This window comes from Pipistrellus hanaki, assembly GCF_964339955.1.
Source record: "Pipistrellus hanaki genome assembly, chromosome: 3".
Lineage (NCBI taxonomy): Eukaryota > Metazoa > Chordata > Mammalia > Chiroptera > Vespertilionidae > Pipistrellus > Pipistrellus hanaki.
In genome coordinates this window covers 86,598,167-86,613,738 of record NC_140505.1, presented here as the reverse complement: position 1 = coordinate 86,613,738, position 15,572 = coordinate 86,598,167, and the positions used below count along the sequence as shown (strand labels likewise).

General features: G+C 33.6%; 1 protein-coding gene across 4 annotated transcripts in view; it reads right to left on the bottom strand.

The window, feature by feature from the left end:
• NBEA (neurobeachin) overlaps positions 1-15,572 on the bottom strand; it is a 796,980-nt gene that overhangs the window by 549,571 nt on the left and 231,837 nt on the right. For all 4 annotated transcript variants that reach the window (XM_084879290.1, XM_084879291.1, XM_084879292.1 and 1 more), the window contains 3 exons: positions 13,194-13,411; positions 10,241-10,394; positions 945-1,125 (listed from right to left, as the gene is read on the bottom strand). In XM_084879290.1, the coding sequence (XP_084735416.1) occupies positions 945-1,125; positions 10,241-10,394; positions 13,194-13,411 (553 nt within the window). The remainder of the gene's footprint in view (positions 1-944; positions 1,126-10,240; positions 10,395-13,193; positions 13,412-15,572) is intronic.

The following is a 15,572-nucleotide window of genomic DNA, read 5'->3' as shown; positions in this document are numbered from 1 at the left end:
GGGGAAAAAAGAAGAACCCCTGTAATAATCTGAACAATAAAGATTTATTATTAAAAAAGTAAAAATAATAAAAAAAAATTTAAAAGTATTTAGAAGTAGCCATATGGCATCCTGTTTTTTTGTTTAGTTTTTTTAAAATATATTTTATTGATTTTTTACAGAGAGGAAGAGACAGGGATAGAGAGTTGGAAACATCAATGTGAGAGAATCATCAATCAGCTGCCTCCTGCACACTCCCTAATGGGGATGTGCCTGCAACCAAGGTACATGCCCTTGACTGGACTCAAACCTGGGACCCTTCAGTCCCCAGACCGACGCTCTATCCACTGAGCCAAACCAGTTGCGGCATGGCATTCTGTTTTGTTTTATCTTTCATCCTCCAAATATCTATAGATTTTTTAAATTATTTATTTTTCAATTGTAATTGATGTACAATATTATATTAGTGCTTAGTTTCTTTGCAACACAAGATAGAAGGTGAATTGCACAGGTAAAGTAATGTTTATTAGAGTTAATAGTTAACATTGAGAAACATAGTGAGACTGGCACTGTCAATTTATTCTTCAGCATTTTAAGTATAAACCTATGTCCTGATTTTTCTGATATGTGTGTGATCCCAGAGCAACTACCCTCTGTATTAGTCTACCAGAAAAAGAATTAATAAATTAATATACATTAAAATCAGATCAATTAAAAATGTCACAGTTACAGTACTATTAAATTTTAAATAAGTCAAAATATATTTAATTCTATTTCAAATAATAATCCATTCAAGATGATCAATTCTATAAATCTCCAATTGAAGATATTATAATTTTCTATAATTTATTATAATAATTTCTACATTACATAATCATCAACTTGTATAATCAGTACTTTATATACCACAGAATGTCAAATAACTACTTTGTAGATAATTACATAATGGACACCTTAAGACTTACCTAACCTTAGGCATTGTCGCATTAAACCTCCAGATGACATGTTTTTTTCAGCTTCAATCTCACTAAAATTTAGAGAGCTGGCAAATACAAGTACATCAACCATAGCCATCAATCGGCTGAGGAAAGTTACTGCTGTCTCAGCTGACATGCCTTGTGTCACTTCAATGTTTTCCAATTCCGTCTTTAAAAAAGCAGATTTAAAACTTGTTAAAATTTAGAAGTATAATACATGTACATACGTATTACAAGTGAAGAGTAGTTTAGTATATTTAGTAAACAAAATAAATTATAGATTGCAAATTATTATCTAATTTGATATATATGAGTTGGTTATTGAATTTATTTAGTTAGCTATGAATTATCCTTGAATAAAAAAAAGTCTATTTTTAAAATCAATGTTAGATTTAAATGTCATTACTTATAAAAACTACATTCCAAACTGAAGATCATTTTGCAAAGATATTTGGAAATAATAGCATATATATTTATATTACTTTAAATATATTTTTTTTAATTGATTTTTTACAGAGAGGAAGAGAGAGGGATAGAGAGTTAGAAACATCGATGAGAGAGACATCAATCAGCTGCCTCTTGCACACCCCCTACTGGGGATGTGCCCGCAACCAAGGTACATGTCCTTGACCAGAATCGAACCTGGGACTTTTCAGTCCGCAGGCTGACACTCTTTCCACTGAGCCAAACAAGTTTCGGCTATTTATACTACTTTAAAAAAATATTTCCTAAATTCCCCTCTCTTGTTTATTAAAAAAAAAAAAAAAAAAAAAAAAAAAAGTGTTACTTTTTTTTTTTTTTTTTTTTTTTTTTTCTTGTAAATGTATAATGATTACTAGGGAAAATATATGTCACTCTAGTTTGGCATCAAAATGAGACAACTATCCAATCAGAATGTATAACAATTTCTTATCCATTTCAGAACAGTCTAAAACCACTAGGTTATCTCAAATATACAGTAAAAATCTAAGGTAAAAACAATCAAGAAGATCATTAATTAATTCTTCCACAGATATAAACACTAGTAACAAGAAGAATCAGTAGAAGCTACAATTTCACTAAATATTGTCTATAATAAAATATAATGTCCTGCTTTCAAGGGAAATGTTACAAAGTATTCTGTTTCTTAAGATGTATAACTGGATTTTATAAGCAATAGCAACATTTCTTATTTTACTTCTCATCACATAAAATTTTAGCTATATTGGTTCATTGTGACTAGGCCTCACTGACAAGGCCTCATTTTCTCAACGTCTCAAAGAGTAAAGTAAGGAATGCTTTATAAATAAAAATATTACGCTTTAAAATTTCTGAAAATAGACATACTAGCCAGGTTGATTAAGTTTAGCTCTTCAAATGATAAATTAAACTACAAGGTAAGCATCTATTATAGGTACATACTCCAAATTATTGTTTCATTTTGATATTGCTTATATCCATCATTCTACTTAAACATATTCTTGCTCATATTAACATGGAAATGTCATCAGAAAATAATGATTTTTTTATAAGACAACTTTTAAAAACTTCTTGTGTACAAGATGGGTATTAAAAATGATATGTAACTACTGCAAGTACTATATAACTTGATTATAAATGGAACATTAAATAGAAGCAAAATCAGTCTTTCTAAAATGAGCTTGAAAATATTCAAAAATTTGCTTTTAATGTTGATTTACAACATTATGCCAATTTAGTATTTATGGATTAAAGAAATAATTGGATTTTCAAAATTAAAATTCTTTATTTCCTAGCACTTTATTCAGTATCATGTTATAGCATGTATTAAAAATCTGTGGCCACACCACCAATAGATTACATGAAAAGCAAAGACATTCATTTTATATAAAATCTCCTTTAAGTCACACTTATCAACATAATTTTATAATAGAATGGATCTTGTCAATGCTTAGATCTTTTAAACATTCAAAATAATTTTTCAAGATATTGAAATTTTATTTTGTATTTACTAATTTTTTGAGAGAAAAACATCAACTTGTTGTTCCACTTATTTATGCATTCATTGGTTGATTTTTTTGAAAAAATATATTTTTATTGAAATCAGAGAGGAAGGGAGAGGGAGAGAAACATCAATAATGAGAGAAAATCATTGATCAGCTTCCCCTTACACACCCCCTAGCAGTGATCAAGCCTGTAGCCCAGCCATATGTCCTTGACCAAAATCGAACCCAGTTCATAGGCTGATGCTATATCCACTGAGCCAAACCAGCTGAGGGCTCATTGGTTGATTCTTGCATGTGTCCTGAACAGGGATTGAACCCAAAACCTTGGTGTATTGGAATGATGCTCTAACCCAAACTCATTAGTTAACAGAGCCAAATATCAACACTACAACGATTGAAATTTCTTTAGAGAGCCAAATTTTTTACACTTAAACTTCCTCTTAACGCCACTTCTTCAAAAGAGAGTCGTCCAGGGTGTGGTATTTTGTGGAAGAGCCACACTCAAGGGGCCAAAGAGCCGCATGTGGCTTGCGAGCCACAGTTTGCCGACCAAGGCTCTAATCAACGGAGCAACCTAGCCAGGGCCCAAGATATTAGAATTTTAGTATATCTATAGATATGTTCTCAAATAAGTTCTTCATCATTCTGAATTTCTGAAATTATTAGAAGTCTCACTCACTTTTTTTGTCAATGTCTTATTTTTGAGTCTTTTGGAGTCTACAAGACTTAACCTTTAAAATAGGGTTTCATTTTTATATTTTGTTCATCCTCACCCAAGGATATTTTTCCATGAATTTTTAGAGATGAAGGATGGGAGAGAATCTGAGAAATATATGTGAGAGGGACACATTGATTGGTTGCTTCCTTCAAGCACCCCGACTTGAGGCACGGGATTGAGCCTGCAACTAAGGCACTTGCTCTTGAGAGGAATCAAACCTGGGACACTTCAGTACACTGGCTGGTGCTCCATTCACTGAGCCAAACCTGCGAGGGCTTTCATTTTTAAATGAGTGAATTATAAATAGAAATTATAAACAAAATTATTAACATCCATATAGTTTGCCAAATTGTTATCTTTGTCTAAACACATTTTTAAATAAAAAGTACTCATTTTAGCCAAAACCGGTTTGGCTCAGTGGATAGAGCATCGGCATGGGGACTGAAAGGTCCCGGGTTCTATTCCGGTCAAGGGCATGTTCCTTGGTTGAGGGCATATCCCCAATGGGGGGTGTGCAAGAGGCAGCTGATCGATAACTCTCTCTCATCAATGTTTCTAACTCTCTATCTCTCTCCCTTCCTCTCTGTACAAAAATCAATAAAATATATTTTTTAAAAAGTACTCATTTTAATACAAACCATAAATTAAAAAGGAGTTCTTATTACATTACATATAAAAATAACTTATAATTTTAATGAAAATCATATCAGGTTTAAAAATAAAGAGCATTCACATATGATTACTACTAATCTTTAATATATTCCATCCAATTTCCTTTCATTGGAACCATATAACATCTGATTGTACATATGACTGAAACATTATGTTAATACTCTAGTCTAAAGGTAGTGGTATAATAAAACAGTAATTCATCAATAAACTAAGAATATTCAGTGAATTTTTTAAATATGCTGAAGGCATGCCTAATGCTAAAGATGGTATGGAAACGCAAAATATAACCAAGTCAAAAAATTCATAAAAAAGTAAAAATAAAATTTAAAACTAACACCTGAAAATTACTGAAGTTAATACTAACCTTAGAACCCTGGACATGCATTAGACAAAACAGACAACAGACCAAAAAAGTACAAGAAAAGAAAATTATTAAAATTAAATAAAAATACAATATATAATTGAAACACAAAATAATATATTTAAAATTATATTTGAGTATTTTATTAAAAGCAAAAATCTCAGAAGAGGTATTCATTTTATAAATTAAAATGACTAAAATCAAATATCAAATATCCAGAGTTGTTTATTTTTTATTAGAATAACTCTGCCAAATAACATGTCTATAAATGTAAGTTATGTATTAGAAATTATGCATATCCTATTTTGTAAATTAAGTATCTTTTTTCTAGCAGATGGCTTTAAGGAAACAAACTAGTATGATATTTCTGTAAAAGCCTGTACTGGTTTAGGCAGACATGACTTAGGAAAATAAACTATTTATACCATACTTCTAGAATTTTCTTTAAAAAATTACATTATAATTTGGAGCCCTTCCAATAGATCACACCCCCCAGAAGTTAATAAAAGATAAAATATTTCAGTGATTATAACTTAAAGACCACTTTCCCTTGCTAGGAAAGAATTTATTGATATACCTGGTACTAAATGGTGTCTGCATATGAACTAACATAGATATTTTAGCTTCAGAATCTTATAAGAATTATATTTAATATATTGAAAATTTGGGGTAGAATTGTTTACAGTAAAAATCATCAACTGTTCCTATTCTTTGATCAAATATATGTGAGCATAAATTTTAAAATACACTATTTACATGTACATTGCATAGGAGAATATACAAAATCTTCCTGAGAATACTAAAGAATAATCAATGTTATGAGATAAAACAAAAAATAATATTTTCAAATCTATTACCTAATATTATGATAATGGTAAGAAAACATTACCAATATTAAAATTTTGTCATTATTTAACAGAAAAACCTTGTTCTTCTTTCTTTTGACTTTGAAACTATTAGGAAAGCCAGAAATATCAGTCTCAATTATTTTTCTATAACAGAGAAATAAACCATACATGAAACTGAATTAAATTCTAAGCATTCAGTGTTCTGGATAACTGACCAAAATGGTCAATCTAAAATCACAAAATCATTTTACAATTTGCAGTTGATCCATGTTTCTTACTTTTCTTCATTTTCCCCCTCCAATTTCTTTCATTTATGACCTACTTGCACAATGTGTAGAAAATACTAGTAAATAAGAGTTTGATTCAAATAGCTAATCATGAAAACATTAACTCAAAAAAATCAACAAAAATAATGTTCCTTCCTGAAAACAAAGATTGGTCAAAATACATACTAAGAAGTCTAAAGTTAAAACCATTGCACAGGTAATATGTTTGAAATTATTTTTGTAATTTATTTTCTATGCCACATATGATTTTAAATTATATAGGCAAAATTGAAACTCAATAAACTCCTATTCTTCCATGGAATTAAGTTCAAGGTGTTCACTATAATATAAATATTCTATCACTATACTTTTTCCTTGAAGTTTTCATTAAGATATTTTCTTACAAGAAAGATGAATATAAACAGCTCATATTTTCATACATGATAATACTGCAACAGCAATACACAAATGTTATCCTTAGTATGGACTGTTGTATTCATATAAGGTCCCAGGGCAGAAAATAGACAAACATTATGCCAATCCCATGGAAACAACAGGCAAAAATATTATATCATTTTAGTATTTTGCCATCAAAATCCATAATAACTAAATTTGTGTCAAATATCTTCTTTTAAACTTCAAAATTTTGAGTATGACAACTTTAGTTTATAAATGGGAAGATTATTCTATCATGATACAATTCTGAATAAATAGTTCCAAAAGGAACTAAATAAAGGAAACATTCAATAAGAGCTTCTCTAGAGCACTTTACATATATATACCTAACAATTTTCAACAAACTCCCTATGGGATCAGTAAAATGAACACCTTTTAATAAATGACAAAGTTGCAGTTAAGGTCATATCTAGGAAGTGGTAGAACCCAAGTTAAAATATAAGATTTATGCTAAAACTAATATACCTTATATTAAACCATAACATCAAAAGATCATGTCTGAATATTACTGATAACAGGAAACAAGTTTGTTTTTTTCTAATAAGAAGTAAATTATATGGGAAAGACATGTTCCTGTCCTGAGCTTTGAGTCATTTTTAAAAATAGATAACTATGTAGAATTCTTAGCATTCTACTTACACTCTCCTAGTTAAATATAATCTAACATTAGACATGTCAAATGCTAAAGAAAAGTAGCATGGCTGACAAAATTTACATCTCTCCTAGTGGAATATAATGCCTGTAATATTCAGAGATTGCTTTTAAAAATTAAACAGTAATAATGTTAAGCTCTATTAAAATTTCACACTAAATTTCAGTACTAAGTAATAAAGTTTTCACACTAAAACATTTATTATGATATTTGTATTTACTTGAAGAAATGATGCAAACTATAACCCACAAGTCAAATCTGCCCCACTGGCTGTTTTTATAAATAAAGTTTTATTAAGGCACACATATATCCAAATCCTTTATGTAACTATCTATAGCTGCAAAACCATAGCTGAGTAGATGGGATAGAGACCATACAGCCCACAAAACTGAAAATATTTACTCTATCTGATCCATATAGAAAAAGTTTGCCATCCACTGCCATATCATCATTTATCATAATTTTTCATTAAATGCACATCCACATAAAATGCATGAATATTTTTAAAAACTCCACAAACCTAAACAAAGTTATCAGATCACTCGAGTGTTAGTTTCAAATATTTCTAATTTCTCTTTTAAAAATTTAACGGCATCTACATAACAATGTTTCTCTTTGGTTATCTGATGTTGCCAATGATTCTTTTTCACTTATTCCTTCCAAATATGTCAATTGGCTTTTTACATTTTAAAACTAAGTAAAAAAAGTTCCATATTTTAGTTCTAATTCCTTCTTAATTCAATATCCTTCTTTCTAACTTTCCCCCTCTACTACATTATAATTTTTAGCAAGAATATTATACACTCAAGGAATAGAAAACAATATCAGCAGTCAGCACCAAATATACTAAAGTGGGAGAAATGATTCTAGCTGTTTCTTTTAGGGAAACAATTTATTCAAAGAACATAAAACTGATATATAACCAGGCATAGGTAAAATCAATTAATGGACCAAAATAACAAAAATATAGAGAGAAAAAGAAGAAAAGTTTCTCCTACTGAATGAATTACCAAGTCTTTTGAAAACAATTTAGGCTTTAAGTAATTCCAAACTCAAACTATACTAGTCAAAATTGCACAAGTAATATGTTTGAAAATCAAACCTCAAAATGTCAGTATCTTTACTGTACATTCATTATAAAATAAAAATAAGCAAATTTGGGTCGTGAAATATTATATACTTTTTAATATTTATCAGTAACATATTCCATTAATTTAATATTTCCCTATCTTGATAGTTATGTTTTAGCTTTAAAATCTGGAAAACTATATAGTAATGTGAATATCTGACACCTATGAAAATTTTAGCACCAACTGTTAACTTTATATAAAGCCAATTTTTCTGTTCTGCAGAAATTTTAAAATGATATATTTAAAAATGAATTTCAACACAAACTTTTAAAATGTATTGATAATAAATGATCATTTATAAGACATAAAACAAAATTTATATGATTAAAAAAATGCCAGGAGGAAAATATTGATTTATTCAGTTTTTAGTGTATAAAAGACAAAATGAAAATTTTCCCTGCCTCAGCATTGTAATATTTTTTTTTTTTAAATCACACACAATTGTCAATTTACTGGTATTTGATATATATATCTTCAGAGAGAATCAGATTAAAAGAAGGGACAGTATATTAATCTCACAGGATACCTGCACTCAACAATTTTTTTCCTGGCTCTATTTCCTTGGTTAGCTAATAATTCCATTAAAGTCCTAATGAAGATATGTTCTGCTGCACATTCGCCTGAACTAGCCTCCATGTTTTTTAGACTTCTTGAATAAATTCATGGATGAAACTGAAATACATGTACCTGAGAGAGAATGGGAATTTAAGAGTACAATCTTCTGCTAATATTAAGTTTCAAGGTTGCTTGGGGAGTGGTAGCAATGACAAAAAATGTAGTGAGCAAAAGAGTCATGTAGAAGAAGTGTGTTAAGGATTAAATAAAGCCAGAGATCAATTTGGAAACACTGCCTTAACAAGTAAAAGACATCTTAAAAAAAAAAAAAGAAAAAAAAGAAACTTAAAAAAATATTTATTGATTTGAGAGGAGGGCGATCGAGAAGGGGGACAGAGAGAGATAAATAATAATTTGCTGTTCCACTTATTTATAAATGCATTGGTTGATACTTTATGTGCCCTGACCAGGGATCAAACCCATGACCTTGGTGTATAGGGGATGATGCTCTAACTGAGCTACCTGGCCAGGGCTAGTAAAAGACATCTTAACAAAACAGATCTCTTTCTGGAAAAAAAGTATAGTACTTCATGGGCTTAGAGATGAGTCTCCAATATGGTAGCTAGCTCACAGGAAATATGGGAAGCATAATTCTCTAGTCTTTCTCATTTCAGTTAGACATAGAACAAAATTTATGAAATTTTATAGACAGCTATAGTGCCAAAATTTTTTATATAGATCAGATATATTTTTTAAAGTGATGACTAAATATAAAGGTTGCATCTACCTAGTATATTATAAATGACATAATTAACACTGATTGACTTTCAACCTTATTATATTAATATATTTCAATGTTTTATATAGAGGCAAACTATAATTTTTAAAATAAATGTTGAACCAGCAAATAAAGTCAGGTAAAAATGCTATTAAAAGCCTTTGAGAACATAAAATTTTCTGAGGATTTCAATGATTGCAAAATTTTTAAGATAGCATAAAAACAGCATGTTTTATAATTTTTCTATTTAGGTGCCTAAGTTTTAAATAAGAAACACTCCTAGAAATTATTAATTTGGTTCTATTTGAAACAAATTACTTAAGATCAAATCTCAGAGAGCAGGAAGGTAAACATCATAGATGTAGTTTAGAATAATATTAAGTTTAGAAATAATATGTCAAATAAATTATATGAGATTGAATTTATAATGATGACTTTTTTCTAAACTTATATTCATGATTAAGTATATACTTCTATTTAGAACATCAAGATTTACAGAACGAGGATTTTAACAGTTCATTATAGTATTTTATTTGAAGGGATAAACAACATACACAAAATAAGGTTAACAGTTTGTAGTTATGACTATTTATAAGAAGTATTTATTAGAATTACCAGAAAAATATTTTCATAAATACACATAGCTAGAACCCAAAACTGACAAACATTAATATGATGGATAAATATAACTTCATATAGTTACAAGTTCCCTTAGATGAACATATTTTGTTAAAATCCACTTATAAACTTAAAGCCTAAATTTTTAGATATTTTTTTTAATGAGTCCTAGGCCTTATAAATCTGTGTACAGTATTGAACACCACTGACATACTCTAGTCAAGTAATTATACAATATAACCACTAGATGGAAGCAGAGTACTTACACTTGGTGATGTAGCAGCAGAGAGCAAAGGTAAAATTCCTCCACAAGCAATGATGATGTTGTCTACCATTTGGGAAATGAGGTGAATTGTGTTATGTACAAAAATAATGTTTTCATTGCTATTGACAAAATCCATTACAGACTTTGTGGAATGGCTAAAATAGCAGAAAAACAAAATGCAAATGAACAATTCCTTGGCTTAAGAATAAGAAATTTAGACAGTTTATAATAACATTTTTTAAAGTGACAAATAATGAAGAGCTAGGCAAATTTAAAATGGAGTTCTCAGAAAATAATATAATTTAAAATTGATATTTTATATTACCAAAATTTAGCACCTTTACATGGTTATTATGTGTGTATATTAATCTAGTATAGTATTTTGTTTACCATGAAATATATTCAAAGGTATATTACTATATCAATGAATTTGGCTGAAAATATTTATTTTTGCCAGTTATTAATCTTGTGTTAAAAGGCAGAACAACTGGATAGTTAACAACGTTTGGCTATCTTTTACGCAGTTTCAATTTGTTGCATCACCAGACTCCAGTCCCCTACCTTTGACCAGCCATACTGAAAATGTATATTGCTAGTCACAGAAGTAATGTAGTAGGAGAAATAAATCAGTAAAAATTCAAAGATTTATTGAATAAAAAGAGAAAAGACCTCAAAGGTTGGCAGTAGAGTTTCCGCATATAAAACATACACTGTAGATATTCAGAGAAATACACTGCTTTAGTTCTGTGTCAGTCAAGAATATGAACTATATTCTAACGGGGGAAAGGAAGAAACTACTTTATGATCAAATTTAAGTCAATGATTCTCAACTTTTAGAACTGTACAATATCATATATTATATCTTAGCTCTCAAGACGTTTTCCCCTGTCCTAAGTATAAGTTCTGCCTTTAAAAATATTTTTAATTATATAGACTTCTGTTTGGGAAATTTTTTGAGAGCCCTTGAAAGGAAACAAAGATACACAGTATGTTAAAGGAAATAAAATTGACTATCACTCACTTAGAAGCCACTAATACTGAAATTAGGAAATTACATAATTTTTATACAATGCTATTCATGTTAACCTTAATGTCTTTCATGGTATTCTAGGTTCCTTCTTTACCATCTGTACGTAATTTATCATGTAACAACACTAGCAAGGAAAATACCTTTGTTTCAATACATCAGTAGACTAAGGACAAACTAATAAAATAACATCAGAAGTAAAAACATAATGTGGCAGACCTTGACTACTACCATATTCCTCTTCCATGCTAACACAATCAAGATTTTGTTCTATTATTGAACTAGACCAGGTATAGGAATGGTTGGCCTCACTCCAGCTATCTATACAGAGCAATATTGGTCAGTAATCTGGTCTTTTAAATTGGTCTTTTAATTCCACTAAAGGCCCGGCGCACAAAATTCTTGCACTGGCAGGGTCCCTCAGCCTGGCCTGCACCCTCTTGCAGTCTGGGGCCCCTTGGGAGAGGTCCGCCTAAGCTAGCAGTCAGGCATCCCTCTCTTAGAACGGGCTAGACCAGTCTGATAGCCCCTCACTCTTTACTGCCCACCTGCAGTGGAGGCAAGAGAAGCTCCCACCACCACCGCTGCGCTTGCCAGCCATGAGCCAGGCTGAGTGGTGCTACCCCTAAGCACTGGTCATTCCACTGTTCGGTTTATTTGCATATTAGAGTTTTATTATATAGGACTACAGGCCCGGTGCATGAAAACTCATGCACTGGAGGAGGGGTCCCTCAGTCCAGCCTGTCCCCTCTCACAGTCTAGGAGCCCTCAGAGCCGGGAGGTGACTCAATGATCAGGGGAAGGCGATGCTCCCATCACATCTCTGCAGCTGCCACTGCCAGCAGCACAAGCCTTGGCCAGGCCTGGTTACCAGAGCCTCGGGCAACCCTGAGTGGCTGGGCAGCCACTATCCCAGGCTTGCCTGCACCTTGGGCCGGCCCTGGGCGGCTGGGGGGCTGAAAGAACTGGGGGATTCCAGAGGAAGATGCACACAGTGGCCAGACCCACCTGGGAAGGGCCCAGCTGTGCCGTGTGCCTGCTGCCCTGGCAGGGCTGTGGGGACTGGGCGCCCCCATCTTGTCGCTATGGGCACTATCATCGTTGAGAGTGTGGCAGCAATTAGCATATTCCCTCCTTATTGGCTATGGGCACCACTTTCTTTTGTGAGGGCATGATAGTCAATTAGCATATTGCATCTTTATTAGATAGGATTTCCTTTTGCTGGTGATTAACTTAGAAAAGAGCATATGATCCTGCTAGCATGTGTGATATAAGGGAAATTTCTTGAGTGGCTTCAATTAAAACAAAACATAAAAAAGAAAGAAAAAGGAGGAGAAAGAGGAAAAAAAAAGGAAAGAAAAGAAGAGAAAGGAGGAGGGAAAAAGAAAGAGGAGGAAAGAAGGATATGAAGGAAGAAGAGTCATCCATACCCTCTAGTTAGGACAAGTTTCCTACATTGATTCAATCCTGGGAGCTGAAGCAACCACCGTGAATCTTATAAAAAAATCAGGAGAAGCAGAGGAACCCATTTGAATCTTGAGAATACTGCACCACTGATACTTGTGATAGTGTCTTACTCTGTTACAGAGTACTATCAATTTCCTAATTTATGTGCTTGCATATATAAATGACACACTCTCATAATCAATTTGTTGTATATTTGCTATTAAAAATTAAATCAAAAGTGAGGCAAGGTATTGACTTAATGTATGCACACTTGGTTTTCATTAAGTGGTTATATTTTAACTGATATAGTCTTTAAAATAGGTGTCAAAATAATTTAAATTTTTATTTTAAAAATGCATATATCTTATTAGCTCAATAATAAGAATACATTTATTACGTGGTATTAATTTTTAAGTGTAAAAGATAAAAAAAAAATTCTTAAATGAAAGTAGTCTTAATTCTAGAAAAGAAATATTTCTACCTTCTCCAAACATGTACATCTGTTTCTAAAGCAAATAGTAAATCGGTGAGAAGGCGTTGGTGCATTGGAGACCACTTAAACTCAGGAATACGAAACATTGTAGTGCGTGGGCCTGGGCTAAACTGGCGCCGCTGCTCCTCAGTCATTGGCATTCCTCGAAATCCTAAATCGACTCGGAGATCTCTGTCCTGTTGTGTAAGAGGCCGACCCTGAACAGCCTAGAGAAATAAAAGGTGAACATTTGTAGAGTGCAAAACAAATTACTGATTTCAAAATAAAAACAATAAGTATAGTAAAGTAAGTGCATGAGTAAAGCTTTTACTTATCACTTAAGTAGGTTAGCTTATTTACATATCCTATATAACAAAGAGGTAACATGTAAATTGACCATCACTCTAACACATAAGACAGTCGCCCCCATATGGTCAAAGATGGATGCCCCAATGTGGACACAAGATGGCCTCCACAAAATGGCCAGCAGGGGAGCAGTTAGGCATCTATCAGGCTGGCAGGGGAGTGGTTAGGGGGTGATCAAGCTAGTAGGCAGGTGAGCTGTTGAGAGCCAGCAGTCCTGGATTGTGAGAGGGATGTCTGACTGCCCATTTGGGAGCCGAACATCCTTCTAGGGGTCCTAAATTGGAGAAGGTACAGGCTGGGCAGAGGGACACCCCTACCCTCATGCACGAATTTCGTGCACCAGGCCTCTAGTATATATATGTGTCCCTCAGCACAGCCTGTACCCTCTCCAATCTGGGACCCCTTGAGAGATCTCTGACTGCCTGTTTAGGCCCAATCCCACTGGGATAGGGCCTAAACAGGCAGTTGGACATCCCTCTCACAATCCAGGACTGCTGGCTCCCAACTGCTTGCCTGCCTGCTTTCCTGATTGACGCTCCTGCCTGCCAGCCTGATTGATGCCTAACTGCTGCCCTGCCAGTCTGCTTGCCCCTAAATACCCTTCCCCTGCAGGCCTGGTCCCCCAACTGCTCTTCCCTGTAGGCCCGGGTCCCCCCTCAACTGCCCCTCAACTGCCCCTCCCTGCAGGCCCAGTTGCCCCCAACTTCCCTCCTCTGTCAGCCTGGTCACCCCTAACTGCCCTCCCCTGTAGACTCGGTTGCCCTCAACTGCCCTCCCTTGCAGGCCTCATCTCTCCTAAATGCCCTTCCTTGCTGGCCATCTTGTGGTGGCCATCTTGTGTCCACATGGGGGCAGCCATCTTGTTTGTTGGAGTGATGGTCAATTTGCATATTATCCTTTTATTAGATAGGATTATATAGGATAGAGGCTGGTGCATGGGTGGGGGCTGGCTGATTTGCCCTGAAGGGTATCCCATGTCAGGGTGGGGGTTCCCTTGGGGCGGGGAGCAGCCTGGACAAGGGGCCTGTGGTAATTTACAGGCTGGCCACACCCCAGGGCGACCCAAGCAGAGGCCCTGGTATCTGGGATCTATTTATCTTCTATAATTGAAACTTTGTAGCCATAAGTGGAGGCCAAGGCAGGCCAGGGCAGCAGAAACTTGGCTTTCTCTATCACTGGGGGAAACTCAAGCCTCCTGCTCTCTCCAGATCAAGGTTTGCCACCATTTTTGTTGGGATTTATTTATCTTCTATAATTAAAACTTTGTAGCCTTAAGTGCAGGCCAGGGTATGCAGAAAGTTTGGCTTCCTCCATTGCTGGGGAAACCCAAGTCTCCTGCTCTCTCCATGCCATAGCCATCTTGGTTGGGTTAATTTGCACACTTGCTCCTGATTGACTGGTGGTCATGGCAGAGGTATGGTCAATTTGCATCTTTCTCTTTTATTAGTGTAGATGTTAAATTTAGTGAATTCTGTAAAACTCAGAGACCAGCAACAAAACAAATCATAAAAGGTACAATTTTTTTTTCAACTCTTAATTCTAAGGCATTATTTAGCCTAGAAAATAAGGAAGTAGACTAAAAACACAAAGATCAATAATTAAAATCCATATTAGAAAAAATCATCCATTATTCATTTTACTTTGGTGAGGCCAAAACTGAAGCACTAATATTTCCTCCCCACCAGGCCTTAGAGTCTTTCATTTTCTCATAATAACTTTATATCCATGTGGTTGTAAGAAAAAATTCTCACTGCTAATAACTGCAAATTTCCTCAGCCATATTGCGTACCTCACAGGGTTGCTGTAAGGATTACATCTGAAAACATGTATCACATTGCCTGGAACATAGTAGGTACTTGATAAATAGCATGTCCTTCTTCCCTTCCCCTTCATCCCCTTTATTTCATCTACCAGTTCAATCTGGCCTCCCAGTCCTCTTTTCTATAATCCACAGAATAGGTCTGGGACTGAAATTTAAAAGGTTAAAATTAATTACAAGTACAGATCTTTTACCTACTTGGT